Source organism: Microtus oregoni, unplaced genomic scaffold (genome assembly GCF_018167655.1).
Source record: "Microtus oregoni isolate MIOR12 unplaced genomic scaffold, Mior012 000143F_ref0000043, whole genome shotgun sequence".
NCBI lineage: Eukaryota > Metazoa > Chordata > Mammalia > Rodentia > Cricetidae > Microtus > Microtus oregoni.
The window spans coordinates 1024164-1044219 of NW_024544793.1; the positions used below are offsets into that span (position 1 = coordinate 1024164).

The 20056-nt window shown below is 40.4% G+C and overlaps 1 protein-coding gene across 1 annotated transcript in view; it reads left to right on the plus strand.

Annotated features, from left to right (window-relative positions):
* The first annotated feature begins 2570 nt into the window (after positions 1–2570).
* LOC121444829 (inositol polyphosphate 5-phosphatase OCRL-like) overlaps positions 2571–20056 on the plus strand; it is a 60085-nt gene continuing 42599 nt past the window's right edge. Inside the window, exons 1-3 of the mRNA XM_041646731.1 lie at positions 2571–2650; positions 6020–6099; positions 9280–9318. Coding sequence (XP_041502665.1) covers positions 2571–2650; positions 6020–6099; positions 9280–9318 — 199 coding nt within the window. The remainder of the gene's footprint in view (positions 2651–6019; positions 6100–9279; positions 9319–20056) is intronic.

Here is a 20056-nt window from a genome sequence, read left to right on the forward strand (position 1 = left end):
GGTTGCAGGGACTTGTGCATACTAAATGTCCATATTATCACTGGCCCATAGCCCCCACCCCTGCTTTCCCACTTTCTTCTGAAAGTCGCAAAGTTTTGCTTTTCACCACTTGATTTTTAACCTACCTGTCCTAGTTTTCTGTTGCAGTGATAAAACACTGACCAGAACCAACATGAGGAGGAAAGGGGCTAATTTCACCTTCCAGGTTAGAATTTATCATCAACATAAGCCAGAGCAGGAGCTGAAGCAAGGAATCCTAGAGGAATAGTGCCTACTGGCTCGTTTCCCTTGGCCTGCTTAGCTATCTTTCCTATACAGCATGTACGAAAGACCTATCTGCTCAGTGGACTGAACTCTGCCACATCAGTAATCAGAAGAATGCCTTCACAGGCCAATCTGATTCTGGCAATTCCCCAGTTGGGATTCCTTCCTCCTGGGTGTGTCTGTGTTTGTGTTGAGCTTACAAACCCTATGACATTTCACCCTTTGTCAATTCTGCCACACAAACACACAATTTTAAACCAAACCTTTTTTATTTCTTTTCTCTGGGATCTCATGTTAATCTCAATACGTTTTAAAGTTTCAGTCTTAGCCGAGCAGTGCTGGTGCGTGTCTTTAATCACAGCACTTGGAAGGCAGAGGCAGATGGATCTCTGTGAGTTCAAAGTCAACCTGGCCTACCAAGTGAGTTCCAGGACAGCCAGGACTTTTAAACAGAGAAAATGGGTCTTGAAAAACAAACAAACAAAAAAATAGTTTTAGTCTTTTACAAATACCAATTACTTTAAAAGCCCATTCTCTTTAAAGATCTAAAGTCTCTTAACTATAGGCTGTTATAAAATCCAAAATAAGTTTCATACCTTCTTATTCCAGAGGGAAGAGCCTGGGCACAGTTAAGATCAGATCAGGTCAAGGCCAAGCAACAATCTAACAGTGTAAAAAGCTTAATGTCCGATATCTGGGACTCATTTGTGATCTTCTGGGCTCTAAAGTGCTTGGTTAGCTCACCTCCCCAGCCCTGACATATAGAGCACGCACAGCTTGTTTCATGGGCTCAGGCTGACTACTAACTATAATACCTCCAGAAATTGATTTTTCCATCCATAGTGTGAGGTAAGGATCTAACTATATAATTTTCCATGTGGAAAAAAAAATCAGTATCCCCAGCGGTATTTAATGAAGAATCTATTCTTTCTTCACTGATATGAAATGGCACATATACTGAGTAATCCATTTTCTATATGTGGATGGCTCTATTTAAGGGCGGTGTATTCTGTTCCATTGGTCTGTGCTCATACTATAGAGTCCTAACTAGCATAGCTTTAAAGTAAGTCTTGATATCTAGTCAAATATAGCTTCCGGAGCAAATGAATAACACAACTGAAGTGGTAGTACTTTGGGGCGACTATTAACAGCCTGGAAAAGTTACAGGAGTTCTTCGGGTGGGGGAAAGATTCAGTAACCCAGCTCAGATATCACAAAAGCTTGTTTACGTGGCCATTTGAAAGGCGAGAAAACAAGAAATTGGAAAAGTCATTCCAAAGAAAATATGAATAAGGTTTATTTGGATCAAAATGATCATGAGAGACGAAGAAAGCATGTAGCTTTTAAGTTTTCAGGGCAGATGGCTGAGTGGAACGGACTAGGCATGTGTGCTTGAACTTCACAAATTCGGAAGTCACCTGAGGAGGATGAAATGCAGGGGTGGGGGTGGGCCAGAGGGCTAAGCTCTGGGTAATTTCCAAATTTAGGGGATGGAAGAAAAACATGGAAAGAGAAAACACCTTAGAAGATGACTAACAGAGAGCTTCATAAGTTTAAAGGTTTTTTTTGTTTTGTTTTGTTTTGTTTTGCATCATGCTATGGTTCCTATAGGCCCAGCTCATCCGATGTGGCTGTTTCTTTTCTCTGACTGTCTTCAAAGTCCTCAGACCCTTTCTGCTGCTTTGCCTTGTGCTGGACCAGCGGCTACAGAGTCCTCAAGTCCTTCGGGTATCTGGCTGCAGTTCCCCAGGTTGGTCGCAGGGGGCGAAATCTGCGGCGGCCTGGCAGGCGGGCGGGGGCGGGAGGCGCCGCTCTCTCTCGGGTCAGACACTCTCCTCCCAGCTCCCCAGCTCCCCAGCTCCCCGGCTGCCTCCCAGGCTCCCGGGCTCTCGGGCTTCCCAGCGCCCGTTGGCTCCCGAGCCCTTTCTGTCCGCCTAGCCGAGGCGGGTGGGCGGCAGGCCGCAGGAGGCGGTGTCGTGGAATCCGCTGGCAGTCCGCAGCCCCGCAGAGCCTGGAGGCCGCCCTGATGGAGCCGCAGCTCCCGATCGGAGCTCAGCCCCTGGCCGTATCCGTCTGAGAGAGGGGGAAGGGGAAGGGAGGCCACGGGGGCGGGGGGCGCGAGCCGGGGTGCCGCACGTGTAAGTCCTGGGGCTGAGCAGAGCAGGGAAAGGGGGCCGGCTCGGGAGGGGACACTGGGGGAACCTCGGAGGGCGGCTGGTGTGTGCCCAACCCCGTGTCACCCCTTCTTGGCTGAGTTTGCAAAAAAAAAAAAAAAAAAGGGAGAGACCCTTGACCAGTGCCTGCATATGGTGGAGGGTTTGGAGATGAAGGGTCCCCTCCGGGAGCCCTGCGCCCTGACCCTAGCCCAGAAGAACGGGCAATATGAGTAAGTAACCACCTGACTTCCACGGAGGAGAGCGCCTTCTTCCATAAACCTCCCTGAGTCTGAAACCGCAAGGAGCCAGCCCCCTTGGCCAAGCGGGCAACAGGTTCACAGCCAGGTGTGCAGTGAGCACTTCCTGAGCAGAGGCCTCCCATCACCAACTTTTAAGTTGCTAGATAACTCCAGGCCCTGTGGCTCAGTGGAAGGGCACAATGGACAGGGAAGCAGGAAGCCTGGGTTCTTTAGTTCCTGCACCCTGTAACTGACATGTGTTGTGTAACCAAGTTAATAAGGTTTTCTGAGTCTTGGTTTCTTTCCTCTTACGTTGAATAAAAGCATAAACTGTCTTAGAACTTTTGGAGGTTTAACTGGGGGAATCATAAGTGTAAAAGTGGTTTACAAAGTAAAAGTGCTATGGAAATGCTCTACTGTTAATGTTCCAGACTTGTCTTTTCCCCATTCGACTGGCTCTTCCAGTCCCTGGATCCTCTTTTTCCATTTGCTTGAAGGCATATTCATTAATTCACTAATTTGTTGGCATAGGGCAGTAACTCTCTCGCTGGACTGGACTGTTGGAAAGAAAAGCTAATGAAATGTACAGAAATAAAGCGATATTTGATATTTTATCAGTGCAAGTCACTTCCTTGGATGATAGGAGCTCAGTAAATACTGTTGACTGATTGAGCAAAAGATTATTTAGATAAGCTTTTGTGCACAGCTGCTAACCTTGCCCCCTTGCCACTGATGCTTCATCTAAAGTTTCCATGGTTACCATTATACATCACAATGCCCTATCCCTGTTAGTGTGGAAGGTACTACCCTTGGTTCACTGGTTTCTGGGAATCAATTTTTCTCCCCGTTTAACAGTTGTTGAGCACTTAAATCTGAACATCTCTTAACATTAGATTCTGCATGAAAATCCATTTGTCTCGGGCCCTACTTTTTAATCCTCTGTCTCTAGCTGCACACAGAAGAAAAGTACCATAAGCCTTGCCTTGAGGCTACAGGTGACACTGTAACTAATTTCAGCTAGGTCTTTGAAGTAGCTCTTTCCTAGATCCTGCTTGGTCGGTTGTGCTGATGTGAGACATTCATATTATTTTCCCTAGACTTTATAAAAATCCAGGAAGAGTAGTTTAATAAGAGTGCATTCAATGGAACAGTGAATTGAAAGGTTCGATTTCGCGATCATGTCGCAAGGTGGAAACAGTATGAAGTAGTATAACCTGCACAAACCAGTAGATTCTATGTCTCTTGGTTTCCTCTTCAGTTAAAAAAAAGAGCCAAAGTTATAAGAATCAAGTGGAATAGCTACATCATCATTGTAATGACCACAACGCAGGAATCTAACCCCCTGTTTAGTGGGTTTAGAACTCTAAAATGAGAGCCCGTAGCTGGTCTTAGGATAAGGAATTTGTCTTGTCTAATCTCTTGTACTAGAAAAACTTTTAAACTTGGCAAGGGGAGTACTCTTGACTATTTCCCCACAGAGAAATCAAATCCCTGTGGTGTGAGTGCATATCAATGCTAAGGGTATAGCAACTACTACTGCATGGTGACTTGATGATAGCTCTAAGTGCTTATCATGCCCCTTTATAGATAGAGAAAGGGAAACTAGGTTCCTTGTTCAGTTATAACATTGCATAGCTGAGATCTAAACCTATACAGTATAATCCAGAATTCACAGAGAAAAGGTTTGTTTTGTTTTCTAGACAGGGTATCTCTGTAACCCTGGGCTGTCCTGGAACTCATTCTGTAGACCAGGCTGGTCTTGAACTCAGAGATCTGCCTGTCTGTTTCCCCAAGTGCTGGGATTAAAGGTGTGGCTGTGAAATTTCTTTTCTGAAGACATTCACTGCAGACAGCTAAAACTATAATACCATCTGTACGCCTCAAAGGTTTTTTTCCTCTTAATGTCTTCTCTGACCTAGGTGTCCAGAACTTTTTACTTTCAGACTTTTTCTGTCTTAGGACTTGAAGCCTAGCTCCACATTTAGCTCTGTGGTTCTGAATATGGAAGAGCTTTGCTTGAGAGACCAAAATGAAAAATAAACATATAGGGTTTTTCAGGGAAAACAATGAAATGTTAAAAATATTTATTTCTTCAGGGAGTTTCATTTGGAAATTAACCTCTGCTTATAGTGTAATTAAAGTTGTTCACCTATTTAACCAGTAGTGATTGAGTATCTGCTAGACTGTAGACCGATCTGAATAGGGTCATTGCTCTGAAGGAGCTCCACTCGAGGGGAAATTAATGTAACTGCTGTTTATGTGTTCTGTTGGAAGGCCAGGCTAGGGGGAGAAGATTGCTGGTTCTGCTTGGAACTGTTCGGAATAGGCTTCACAGAAGAGAGCGGTTTTGAAGTGGGGCTCAGGAAGAAAAGAGATATTCTTGAACAAAACTGAAGAGTGCTTGATGAAGGAAGCAGTTGATGTTTAGAACAGCGGTTTCCTAATTAGGTTATACTTGGATTCTGTGCCACTCAGAAGAAGTGATTTTTAAAAAGTGAGCCCAACGTGGTAGCATGCATCTACAGTCCCTGCACGTTGGAGGCTGGGCAGAAAGATCATGGGTTTGAGATCAGCCTGAGCTATATACTGGGTTATAGGCCAGCTTGAACTGCAGTAAAACCCTGCCTCAACAATGTAAGGAGTAAGAATACATGAATTTAGAAGTCTTGCACTTCATACTTGGAAGCCAAATTCATTCGTGCTTGCAAAAAAAAAAAAATACCAGCCTGAAGTTAGAAACCAGAGAACATACACAAAGGGTGTGAAGGCAACCCACTTATGGTTTGGGCTACCTCTTTGCTGTTTTTTTACTGGTCCAGGAATAATTCTTCTTATTCTTCCAGCAACCTACATGCATGTGCGAAAGAGAAAGAACCCTTCTTTGGTCAAAGACATGAATCTGAACGGGAAAAACTAAAGACCAGGTTGTCTGGTTCATTGATTCAGTGCACCTGAGTGCCTGTGATATGCCGGTCTCTAACCTAAGCACTAGAAATACTATGACCAAAAAGATAGCCATGGTCCCTGCCATCATTGAGTTCCCTTAAAGTTATAGGTTCTCCAGTCTGATGTTTATACAATGAACTTGTGTAACTTGGGATGCATGCTCTTAAGACTGTTTTTAAGACATATACATATACATTCTTTATGCCTGTAAGCAAGTTTGGATGTTCAGATATTGATCACCACTCTTAGCCCTTGAGCAGCATTTACTAATTATGATACTCAGATCGAATGGACTAAATCCAACAAGTCCAATAAACATATACAATTTTTGTGTAGCAAGACAGCAAGGTGTTTTGTTGCTAAAGATTTGGCATTTTCAGTAACTATTCATTAATACATTCTTCTGTCTTCTAGGTTAATAATCCAGTTGCATGGGAAGGAGGAGCATGTTCAAGATATCGTTCCTATAAATAGCCACTTCAAATGTGTTCAAGGTACTTGCTTTAATGACTTAGCTAATTTTATAAGGCTTTGCCTTGGTCATTAATGCAGTGTATAATGCCATACATATTCAAATTTGTCACTGCATGTAAAATGAAATATATTACTCTTCACAGAAAAAGTTAACACTTCTAACCGGCCATTGAAAAGATAAGTGTTATGTTTAAAATGCTGAATGTATTTAGCACCTGCTTCACTGAGTAGGGTTGGAGATATGTATAACTAATCTTTTATGCTGACTGACATATATGTGGATTTAAATGACGACCTTGGGCTTAACCAACGTTCTGTCCATTGTAAAGGATTCCCGTATTCGGCACTTTGGATTTAAGTCACCTTGGCAACATGAGGTATCTGACTGTCATGCCTCATACTCAGTTCTATCGATTCTCAAGCCTTGACATTGGTGAATCATAACTCTGGGGAGGGAACACTTAGCTTTCTACCCTCACATTTGAGGACTGAACATAGAAAAATCTTGGTTCGTTTTCTGCAACGAAACTCAAAAGCTGGGAGAGCTGTGTAGGAGGTATTGCTTCTGTAACTTCCATTGCTCTAGAAAGGAAGCAGGTTACTAGAGAACAAATGTCTTATGCCTCCCAGAGGTCCAGTGCTTCTTTCAGGGAGAAGCATTCTGTACCCAGTGGAGGATCTTGAGAGCTTGAGTCCCACCTTGCTCAGGTGCTTTCTACATTGAACTTTGATCTTTTCACAACAGTAACATGCATTCTGTAAAAGGGTTGGAAAGAGCAGCAATGCACGAAGAAAATAAGTCACCTAAAGCGTCCTTTAGAGACACCTAATATCTATTTTTTTTCTCTGTGCACACAACACATCATTAAGCAGGATTCATCCTATACAACATTTTTCTCTCATTCACTTGCTACTATATTACGAGTGTTGTCCCATGCTGTCAATGGCTATATGCTGTTCCATTTTATGGATAGCTCATAATCTAATTATTCCCTCTGGTTGACATTTGGACTACTGTTCACTGGTAAAAATAGGAATGGGGCAAACATCTCTGCACATAAATCTCCCTGCATATTTATTACTTGTTCAGGACTTATCCCTGTAAGTGAATGTAGTCAGTGTGTATGACTTTTAAAACAGTGTGCTGAAAAGAAAACACATTGTGATTAAGAACTCAAAAATACTCAGCTGGCCATAGTGGCTCATACCTATATCCCAGAAGGAGGCTAAAGCAGGAGGGTTGCAAATTAGAGGCCAAGGAAGAGTTCCAAGCTAGACTTGGCCATGTAGGGAGACCCTGCCTGCAACAACAACAACAAAAAGCAAAAGGAACAAGGAGAGGAGAAGATAGGGGAAAGGAGGAAGAGAAAGAGGGGGGAGTAAATTGAAATACATACAGCAGTAGCATCTAAGGTGTGTCGAAAAGCAAGCCAGTTGTTGAACCCGCCCTGCACCGGAGACATTGTAAACAAGGCTCCTACATGCTGTAATAGGGTTGCTACACTCACAAAAGAGCCAAAGGTTTTGGTGTCTGAGCATGATTTGGGCCTTTCCTACTACCCCTAGGGTCTCATTTCCATTATTTTTAGTAAGAAGTAGATGGCCAGTTGCTGTATTGCAGTGGAAGATGTATGCCATTTTCCCCCATGACAAATTGAAATGATATGCCCTTGAGTTTTCACTTCCTTTCCATTTCCTGACTTGCATATCTATTTGGGAAACTAGTCACTCAGAGTTTTGTGGAACTAAAGGGCATTGCAGAGCATTGCGTCTTTATTTCCTACTTACGTCAACCTGCAATGGAGAGCAGGGGGACTACACTCTGCTATTGACAGCTTTGTGCCTTACTAATCACTGCTCTTTGCACCTGAATAGTAGAGCCTGGTGTTGAATTGAGTGCAGTGAGGGAGCTGGAAAAGTATGCGGCTTCCCATCTGATCAACAGAGGTCGTGGTTGATTCCAGCTCAGAACTAAGTGTCAGCTGTGAGACAGTAGCCTGTGCTCAAATCTAGGGAAGTCAGATAGTCCAGGCAAAAAAAGGAAGTCCAGGAAAACCAACGAGAGAAAAGAGAACTCTAAACTTGCAAACAGCTTGTGCTGTCTTCTCTCCCCGCTCCCATTGACACATAATACTTGTGCATATTAGGGAGCACAGTGTAACAATCTGAAATATGCAATGATCAAATTGAAAACAATAGCATTTCATTGTATTAGGAACTGTCAAAGACATCTAGTTTTTCTAAGATGTGTAGTAATGTGTGATCTACTGTTATTACCCTGCTATGCTGTAGAATACTAGACCTTAGTCCTCCTATCTAACTATACTTTGCTATCCCATATTTACTCTCTCTGGATCCCTTTACCCACTACTTGACCCCAGTCTCTAGTCCTACTCTATGCTTCTACGAGATCATATTTTAGCTTCCATGTGTAAGTGAAAATATGCAATATTTATCCTTCTGTGATGGTTTATTTCACTTAACGTAATATCCTCCAGTTCCATCCAGTGGCCAAAAGGTCTGAATTTCATTCTCTCTGTCCTTAAACAGTATTCCACTGTGTGTTATACACTGGATCTTCTTTATTCATCTGTCTGGATCATCATGTCTCCTGTGAATCATGCTCCAATTAAGATGGCATTGTGTCTGAAACTTCTTATTGGATATGATACCTTTTAGACACACAGATATTCACTAAAGCCTAAGAGAAAAAAACTTTTAAGTATGCTCTACTCTTCAGCAGGGCAAAAGCAGAGATGAGATCATTGACAAATTTTCAGAGACTATGTCTGAGTTGAGAGAATAATTCTGTGAGAAGAATTCTCTGAGGCTTTTAGTCACTTTTCTCTGGCTTCCTATAAGATCGAAAGAACACAGAGAGCTAAACTGGCCTTCACTTGCACAAACATGTTTTCATGTTCCCTTCTATTAAGTCACCATCCCTTGATTTTCTTTGAGGAGTTCCAGTCGGGTCCTTGATCAACTCATTTTTTTAAGTTGAATTGTACATAGTCTTTACAACCTGGGGCTATAAAAATTATTTTAAAAAATATTCCAAACAAAAGCAGTCAAAGGATTTTTTAATGTATTCTGAGACTCGGGAGGGGTGACTGAGTGATTGTTTAGTTATGAAATAGTCTTTAGTGGTAACGAGTAGTGTTCTCCTCTCTGATTCCATTGTGTTTGTCTCCTCCCCGTAGAAGCAGAGGAAACTCTTTTGATTGATATTGCTTCAAACAGTGAGTATCTTTCTGAATGGAGTTGATTTTCATTCTACAAATATTAACTTTATCACTCTATATTTAAGAAACTTTTGGGGGCCACATGGTAGTGGTACACACCTTTAATCCCAGCACTCAGGGGGCAGAGGCAGACAGAACTCTATGAGTTTGAGGCCAGCCTGGTCTACAGAGCGAGTTCCAGGACAGGCTCCAAAGCTACAGGGAGAAACCCTGTCTCGAAAATCAAAAACAAACACAGAGAGAGAGAGAAAATGAGAGAGAGAGACAGAGAGAGAGAGAGAGAGAGAGAGAGAGAGAGAGAGAGAGAGAGAGAGAGAAAATTTTCAGGGGTGAATCTTGCTTGTATTTAGCCATCTCATTTTGTGGTCACCATTTTCTTAATGCTGCCCTACAAATTATCCTCATCTCTCAAAGCCATTCCATCTGAGCCTGAGAAAACACAGATAGCTGCTAAGAATCTTTAAAACCTGAAATGTGATCAGCTCTTCTGCTGAGGAGCTTTAAGCCACCTGAAGCTGCAAATTATTGTCACTACCAATCGCATCACCGCTGTGGAACTTATTAATTATAAAGATCTAGAAAAATGCTTAACTTGAGGTTTCCAGATCATGTTTGTGTGTGTGTGTGTGTGTGTTTATGTTAGTACATATGCAGATAAGCATGCAGTGTGTGTGTACATGTACACATCTGTGCATTTGTGTTGAGGCCTTGGGTCAGTGACAATAAGTAGCATTTTTAGGTGTTGTTCACCTTTGTTTTTGAGACAGGGATTCACCAGCTTGGCGTTCCCCAATTAAGCTTGGCTGGTTGGCCAGTAAGCACTAGGAGTTTACCTATTTCTGCTTCCCCAGCACAGATTACAAGTATGCTCCACTATTTCGAGCTTTCTTACATAGGTTCTGAAGATCAAACTCAGGTCCTCATGCTTAAATGCCAAACACCTTACTGATAAAGCTATCTACCCAGCCATATTAGCTTTTTATGTGTGTGTGTGTGTGTATTTAAAATAAAAATATAATTACATTCTTTTCCTTCTTCCCTATCCTTCTCCCAGCCCCTCTAAAGTCCCCTCCTTCCAGTTTCGTCCATGTCCCCCCACTTTCAAATTGATAACTTCATTATTATTATTATTAGTTACATATGTGTGTGCATTCATGTATGCATAAATATATAAATACAACCTGCTAAATAAGTTTCTGTTATTTGTGTGTATATGGATTCAGAGTATTGAATAACAAATTAGGGGCTCATCCCTGGGTAGTCATTAGTTGCCTTTTCTTTTGTTGTTATTGTTGTTAGCATACAAAGTAATAGATGTCATCACGGCATTTTCGAACATACTTTGGCTTTATTGATTTTCCTCCCACAGCAGCCTGCCTCTTTCCTCCTAAACCCTTTCTTCACCTCATTGGTCCTTCTTCTGCCTGCATGTCACATATATTCTTTGACCCTGTTTTCTTCTCCCCAACATTCCCTTAGGATAAGACCTTTTCCTCCCTCATGATCCCCTTTCCAGACTTCTAGCCCATACCCCCCACACAGATGCACCTGGATACATATTAAAATTTAGGCTCTGCGTGTGAGGGAAAACATGCAGTATTTGTCTTTCTGAGTCTGAGACACATTGTTTAATATCGTCATTGTAATTTGTTACACCTATTTTCCTGCAAAAGTCACGACTCTATTTTTCTTTGTGGCTGAATCTTTTGACTGCTATTATACTGTAGACTTTTCTCCCACCTTCTCTTGATGTTTTTGTGTAAGCTCACGATGTTTTCACCTATTCCTTATATTATGTTGAAAGGCGCAGAGTCCATGAAATTACTTGTTCAAGCATTCTCTTTTCCTCGATTCATCAGAGGGAACATGGTCTTCTTTTCGCTGTTTCTGTGCTTTCATTTTTATCAGTTTGATGCAAATCACTGACTTTCTATGCAAGATGTTCTTTATCATCTAATTGTGCTGTGCTCTGGAGAGGAGAAAATGGGCACTTGATTGCTACTGTGACTACTGTGTGGTTGCTATGGAAAGTGTATCTGACCACACGAATTGAAATCAGATAGTTTGCCTTATCTCTTGCTTGAGTCCTTGGATAAGCAGAACTTGCCATTTAGCTTGAGGCTACAGGTTGGTTGCACATTAATTTTGTTTGGAGATGGTCTCTGCCCTTGGCCCTATTAATTTGTACTGGATGGTTTTCTGGTTTGGGTTTATTATTCTTTTCTTTAATCATCAAATATGGAAGTCTTAAAGGCTGGTCCTAACATGCTATGTAAAACTAGCTGCTAGTTTCCGTTGCAGGTATCCAAGAGAGAAAGTAACTCAGAATCTGTGTTTTATTTTGACTAGACAAGACAAAAAGCAGCACCAGGTTGGAGATGTAGCTCAGTTGATAGAGTGTTTGCCTAGCATCCAAAATGTCCTGGTTCCATCCCAGCACGACATAAACTGGGGATAGTGGCGTCCATCTGTAACCTCAATGATTGAAGTGCAGGAAGGAGGATGAGGAATTCAAGTCTATCCTTGGTTATATAGTGATTCCAAGCTAGCCTGGGCTACATGGAACTCTCCCTGTTTCCAAACCTGAGGTGTTGTTGTTGTTGTTGTTAATAAGGTCAGGGAGAAGTCTCAGTGAGTAAAAACTCTTGCTGTACAAGACTGACGTTCTGAGTTCAACCCCTAGAAAATAGAACCCTTTCTTAATGGGCAAGACTGATTTTGGTGTAAATATGTATTGTTTAGATACCAGCAGTAAACATCTTGAAAACAGTTTTTCTGGTTATAAAGTTAATGCAATTAATTATAATTTGTGATCATCAAAAAGTTTTGAAGTATCAAATTAAACTTTTGGGTAGAATGGAAGAGGTGGCTCAGCAATTAAGAGCCAGTATCTCTCTTGCAGAGGACCCAAGATCAGTTTCCAGCACCCACTTAAGGTGGCTCACAACTGCCTGTAAGTCCAACTCCAGGGGATCCAATGCCCTCTTCTAGTCTCCACAGACACCTGCACTTCCATCTGCACAAACATACACACATAATTAAAATTAAAGTCTTTGAGCATTGCTATATAACCATGAAGTTATACTACAGCTAACATATATATATCCTATTGCTTTAGATTATATTTCCACATAATTAGAATCCTTCTACATAGTTTTTGTGGAGAGAGTTTTAATGATGAGCTTTGACCCCAGAGGTCTGGTGCATGGTAAACATATGCTCTATGACTGAACTATACCCCTACTCCTTTATTGACAGATTTTAATCATGGATTTTTACTTAACACTTTACCATGACATTTTCCCTATGATATTTAAAATCATTTAAAACATACTTTTGTTGTTGTTATTGTTCTTTGTTTGAAAAATAATTCTATCTATTCTAGGCTAGCCTCAAATTCCTTATGTAATCAAGGATGACATTGATCCTTTCCTCCTCAGTGCTGGAATTAATGCCTTATTCCACCTTGCTGGGTTGTTTAAACACTGTTTCTAATAACTAGTATCTCACCATAGCTATTTTGTCAGTTTTATTAAATTAGTTTATAAAATTAAATCATTTTGCGGGAACACAATGCATCTCTTTATAACTCTTAGTAAAATTTTGTGGTTTCTTTATGTACATCAGATTTTTAGGTTAAGAATTTCATTATGATTTGTTGCTGGTGTTGTGGTGGGGGGTTCTGTTATCTTCTGATTGTTTATCACTAGCATATGAACAACTAATGAATCATGGATATTTTATCTGGCCACTTCACCTAATATATTTTTAGTATTTTTCTATTTTTTTCCATTTTGGTAGCTGGATAACCTTAATTATGTTCAAATAGCTACTCTGCCCCATTTCTCATAGCTATAGCCATTGCTGTGTTTCATGTCTTACTGTACCGATGAGAATTTGGGGATCAATGTTAACTAATGGTGTTAATCCTTGTGTGGGTCTGGGTTTCAGTGAGGATGCCTCAAGTGGCATTTCCCAGTTAAAGACATTCTGGCCTGATTACTTGCTGGTCCTTAAAAAAAAAAGTAAGAAACTGCATTTAAACCAGACATGGCATGTGCCAGTAGTCAGAATACTTGGAAGGCTTAAGTAAAATGATCATGAATTCAAGGCTAGGGCTATATAGCAAGTTCAAGACCAGCCTGTGAGTTAGACAGAGAAAGCAATTATGGCTTGCAAGTAGTCACTGGGCACACTGCATCAGCAAACTCCCAGCAACAAGTTCTACTTTCCTTGCCTCTAGTCATCTTCCTATGTACAGTCTCTATGTAGAAAAAAATAAGAGAAAATCAGAAAGGAGTTACAGTACCATATTTAAATTTTTCAATGTAGATTTCCAGTTTTAGTTAAGGAGGATGGGTAAAATTTAAACCCTGGAAGAACTTGAAATACAGGGCCTGCATAGGTTTCAGCCAGAATTGTTCCCAACTATGAGGGTGGGCAAAGTGGACACAAGCTCCTATTGCTAATGGAGAAATTATCTCCAACTGATATCTGCTTTCAAAGAGAAAAAGTAGTTTTCTTCAATGGAGTCTCACTGATTGTATTAACCACACTTAAGGCTAGGCTCCATGTGCAGCAGTAGATAAACAACACAAAATAAACTCAATGGTATTTTTATAGACCATTTGTCTGAGATCACTATGTTTGGCCTTTTCCTTATATATTATGGTTTCTATTTTTTTATTTTTTTTATGACTTTTGTGTGTGTGTTGTATGGGTATGTGCTTCTTGTGATTTTTTTTTCTTTGTTTCTTCTTTTAAAGACATTCTGGTTTTTTGTTGTCTTATTTTCTATTTTGTTTTCTAAAGAGAGAAAGAAAGGTCTGGAATTGGGAAGATTTGGAAATGGGGAGAATCTTGGAGAAATTTGGGTGTTTGATCAGAATATATTGACTGAAAGAAAATTATATATATTATATTATGTATAAATTATACATATTATACTAATTATATTATAAAGAATTATACTAGTTACCTAGAAAGAAAATAAATAATATTTGATTTTGTAAAGGTGACATTGAGAAATAGAACATGAAATCTACTATTATATGAAAAAACAAGCTATGTAATACGTCATTGTATTCAGATCTTTCAATAAAATTCTTGCAAACAAGAAAAAAAAGCCTGAGTCACATAGCAAAACTCCGTCACTTACCAAAAAAAACCAAACTAACAGCAAAATAAATGTATTTAAGTTTTTGCTGTTCTTTAACATTGTGAATATATACTAAATTTTATTCAATTTTCTCCCTCTTATTCATGGAGATGAATGTGATTTCCCCTTTTTTTGTATCTTTATGACCTTTAGATGAACTCTATTATGCTAATTTTTAATTATTACCCTACCTAGTTTACTCATTATTCTATAAATATTTGTTCAGTGCCTTCTGTTTGTCAGACCTGGTTGTAAATCCCACAAAATCATCAGAGCACAGCAGAGATAATAGTCCTGCTATTGCTTTGGTTTTACCTTCCGTGATTTTTTTGTTGCTAGAGCCACAGAGATACCTATAATTCATGCATGTATTCAATAAATATTTGAGTAATTTTGGGTGCTATGCACTGTGCAAGGCTCTAAAACTACAAGAGAAAGCAACACTCTTGGTAGTTCATGTATTTTAATATAGAAAAGTGACTTTCAGCAGGTTTAGACACTTACATGCTTGTGGATTTGGTAAATAAAAGAAAAATTGGAAAGAATTTACAAGAAGAGTTATTCATTGGTCATTGTAGTTAGGCAAGGAATTTACAAAGAGACATTTAAAACCACATGGTGGCTCACAGCCATCTGTAGTGAGATCTGGTGCCCTCTTTTAGCCAGCAATCATACATACAGACAGAACACTGTATATATAATAAATAAATAAATCTTAAAAAAACAAATGTTTAAAAAAAAACAAAGAAACATTTAAATTGGGAACAGGGGGCCTAAGAGACAGGCAACAAATGGAGGAGAGAAAGAATATTCCAGATCAAGGGCACATGAGACTCTAAATTTAAAAGTACCCTGATGCTTTCTGGGAAATAAAAGGCTAGGGTGCCTAGAATAGGGCTTGAGCACTGAGGCAAGAGAGGCTTTGGCCAGATCCAGTGGAATCTTGTAAGCCACAGTGTTGAATCTGTCTTTTTAGATCTTAAAATGAGAAGTTAAGGATTTTATGCTGATATAGCATCATTTGCCTGGAAGCAGAAAGACCACTTAGGAGACTGCTTTGGTTGTATATGCTAGAGAGTATGGTGGTGATAGAAATGGACAGATGTGAGCAGGTTTGAAAGATGAATTTAGAGGTAAGATCAAGAAGAATTGGCTTGGGTGTGAGGAGTAGGAGGAAGAAAAGTGTCGAGGATAAATACAGGGTTTCTACCCTGAACTGAGATGATGATGCCCATTTGCACAACTACATTGAAGGTGGAATGAGTTTTCCTTTGAGAAGACTGTTATTTGTTTGAGAATTTTATATAATATGTTTTGATTGTTTTTACCTATTCCTGGGCATGGAGTCGTCCATTGACCTACCAGTAACCACATCCTTAAAGAAAACTGACTCTCCCTCCCCTTGAAGCCACCAGCTGTCCATAGCTCGTCAGTTAGGAGTAAGGATTCATTAACCCCTTTCCACTTGATGCTAGAATGTTGATTGACTGATTTTGTGCAGGTGCTGTGCACATACCCACCGCTGCTCTCAGCTCAAGTGCAGTGTGGGTCTGTCATGTCAAGAAGACAGTTTTGTTTCAATCTTCCCCTAAGCCTTGGGAAAGGAGTGTGATATGAAGTCCCATTTGTGGCTGAACCTGCCACTGACACTTACACTTTGTATTTTGCCAAGCTGTAAGTTTCTTCCTTAACCACTACCCACTGCACAATCTTTTGGATAAAGACTGAGGGCTTTGAGGGCAGGTTGATACTGTGTCTGTTTAGCAGAGTAATAGCAGTAGGCTTACCCTTGGGGCTTTTTGAGTGATCCAACCCTGGGTTTGTGGCTGGATTTACAGTTCCAGTGAATGCAGTTTTAACCATGTTTAATTGAGATTTCTTTGGGACACGTGTGAGTGGATGACTAATTGACAGTCAAACCGAGGCCACTTAGAAGCAAAGTCAAAACCACTAGCACATGAATGATAATATAAATAATGTGATTATGTCGAGAGCTATGCTGTTTCACACAGTGCTGTCTGATGCACATGTATTGCATGAATTAGAAGTAAAATTCAAAATTCAGCCATCCATTTCAGTAATCCGTTTTCAAGAGCTCACTAGCTAGATGTGTCCATACTGGACGGTCCAGCTATAGAGCTTGCACAAGATCCCAGAAAATTTGGGACAGTGCTGTATAGAATGAGAAAATAATTTGTGTTAGTTCAAAGAATTCTGTCTGTTTCTTTAAAGTCACATATAGGAGGAGCCACTTCAAAAAGCAGTAACAACTAATATCCATAGTAGACAAACTGGATGAGTACTTTTGTAAATCTGGAATGAGGAGCATCTACCCAAAGAATAGCAGGAAGCGTGATTCCTGAGAGGACTGGGGGATGTGTGAGGACGGATTGGGATCATAGTAGAAGGGATCTTCTTTGAATGGGGTCATAAAAGAGATGAGTACAAACAGGTAGGCTTCCATTCTCTGAAGTATAGGTTAAGCAACCTGCTGAGTGGGAGGACATGAGAAGGAGCTGGTCCACAATCTGAGAGTACTTGAGAAGATGTGAAGGTTATTCCAGGTAATATTAGGAAACTAGTTAACTGTAGGAAACAATCGCTTTCTAGGCTAAAGGGTCCATTTGAGGTTGGTGATCTAAATTTTATTATACTAGCAAATCTGAATATATATGTGTCTTAGTTCATGTTTCTATTGTTTCAGTGAAACACCATAAGCAAAAAGCAAGTTTTGGAAGGAAAATGGTTTACTTGGCTTATGTTTTCATGTTACTGTTCATCGTTGAAGGAAGTCAGGACAGGAACTCAAACAAGGCAGGAACTTGGAGTCTGCAGAGGCCATGGAGGGGTGTTGCTTGTTCCTCATGGCTTGCTCCCTCTTCAATCACTAATTAAGAAAATGCTCTGCAGGCTTGCCTCCAGTCGGATCTTATGGAGGCATTTTCTCCGTCAATGTTTTCTCCTCAGACAACTGTAGTTCTTTCCGAGTTGACATAGATCTAGCCAGCACAATACATCCGTGTACGTGGTGCTTATTTCCTCTGGTTGCTCTGGTGGAAGTACTGAGAAGGTAATTAGTTGGACTTTTGTGGGTTGGAATATAGCCAAATAGGTGTTGTGGGAGACCAGAGGTAAGGCAATTGTGGATTTTTGCAACAGACTATGGTGATGACATCTGTTTGAGAAAAGGGGAAGTAAAAGGGTTCCATGGATAGAAAGTGAAGGGATTAATGGGCTGAGGTTCTGTGAGGCCCAAAACAATTCCAGTAAAGATAAGCAGGTAAATTGGGAGGAGGAGTAGGTCACAGTGAGACATTTGATTTGGAGTGTGTTAGGTGATGGTGTTTCCATGATGGAAAATCTAGGATATTATTGAGAGAGTCACTGTAGGGAGTGAGGAAATGGTGGCTGAGGTGGAATGGGAAGGTCATTGGGTGAAGGAGTTGAAGGTGTTAACTGGGTTTTCTGCACCAGTTTTCAAACAAGGTGGAGGTGAAGTCTTATGTATCAGGCATCGGATCCTGAATTCTGGGTCTTATAGAGAGTGGCGCTCTCACAGAGGAAGAAAGAGAAAGCAGTACAGCCCACTGGATGAGCCTCAGGAGAGAGCGGGTTCCTGAAAGACATGGAGATGGAGGAGGTGGTATTGGATTGCATCATGTTTAAGCCAGGCATGATAGTACCTGTCTATAGTCTTAGCTACATGAAAAACTGAGGGAGAATCACTTGAGAGCAGGAGATCAAAGCCGGTCTGTGGAGGGGTAACCCACTTGAAAATCAGGCAGTTTGTGTTTGCATCTGATTTTTAATGGAGTTGGATGTTGAAATCCCTTGCAAGTATTTTGCTTAAAACTACCAGTAGAGTCAAATGTAGTGACAGGTACCTAGAATTCTAGCACTTGGGAGCCAAGTCAATGAAAGACCCTGTGTATTTTTCAAAAGATAAAGTGAATGGCTCCTGAGGCCTAATAACAGAGTTTAACCTCTGTCTTCCACCTGTTTGTGCACACCCGTGTAGGTACACACACATGCACACAAATAAATAAACCTCTGGAATGTAATGCAACTATGATTGAGAACTACCAAGAGATACAAAGACTGTTCAGAGGAAGTGAAAGATACAGGAATGTTTGCTGCCCACAGAAGGCTGAGAATTGGGGCAGGGTGGGAGAAAGGAGAAGAGAAGGTTGGGTCATGAAATAATTTGTTATATTTTCTAAGCATTTTGGTAAAAGAGCATTTGGTGATAATTTTCAAACAGTTTCCGGAATCTTTTGGCCATTAAATAGGTCTATTTTATATTTGCTAAATTCTGTTTTTCAAGAATTGTAGGAAAGGGATTAAATGTTCTTGTACTAAATCTGCATCAGATAGAGATTGCTCTGTTTTACCTATTCTGATTGTAACTGACATGAGAAATGGAGGACTCGGGTCCTGAAGCTTTTCCCAGTAGCTTTAAGGCTGTTCCTAAATGACACTTGTCTACCTGCCTTTGTTCTCCTCTGCACAGTGCATCCCCCCAGTAAGTATCTTATCTGTGGCCCTCTTGGTTGTCTTTCATTCCTCCATTTTCATCCTTTTTATTCTTCTGACCAGTAATTTTATTTTAAAAAAAATCACTGAGTCCTATGAAGATGGAAACAAATGAGATTTTAAAAAGAAGACAAAAACAGAACCAAAGACAAGAACTAGATTACCAACATAAGAAACTAGGATATGAATTCCATTTCTCCTTTCTTTATTATTTATAAGTGTAGAAAAGTCCTCTTCCACAGCTATTTGTTGAATGCCTTCTAGCTCTGAATCTGCCATCATTGTTACCAGGAGAGTGACCAGCTAACTCGGGACTTTGTCCATCCTAATAATCTGAAAAGTCTTGAAGCACATATGGGAAGCCCTTAAGTTTCAGACGACTCTGAAACTGTTGGAGAGCATTGGATGATGTGGATATGTGTCCTGCCTCCTGACTAAGGAATGTGTAGCTTTAGGAACACAGGAAAGCAATATGTGTAATCCATTAGAATAAGAATATAAACAAAAACATAGGCTCCCTGGATCATAAAATCTGAATAGTTGAGTCAGATGGTAATTTTAGGGCACCAGAAAACAGGTGAGAGTATGCTGTACCCTTAAGAAGTCTAAGCCTGAGTCTGGAGAGATAGCTCAGCTGCCCATCCTGAGGACCTGGGTTCAATTCTCAGAATCCTCATGATAACTCGCAACTGTCTGTAACTCCAGTTCTAGAGGGACACACTGCCTCTTCTGACCTGCAAGGGTCAGACACATAACACAGACATACATGTAAGCAGAAATACTCATACATATAAAATAAAAATAATAGTTTTAATAATTAAAGAACTCTGAGACCTTTGTAAATTTACTTTTTTTTTTGTTTGTTTGTTTTTTTCTTTTGTTTTTCAAGAGAGGGTTTCTCTGTAGCTTTGGATCCTGTCCTGGAACTAGCTCTTATAGACCAAGCTGGCCTTGAACTCAAAGAGATCTGCCTGCCTCTGCCTCCCAAGTGCTGGGATTAAAGGAGTGTGCCACCACAGACCAGCTGTAAATTTACTTTTTAAG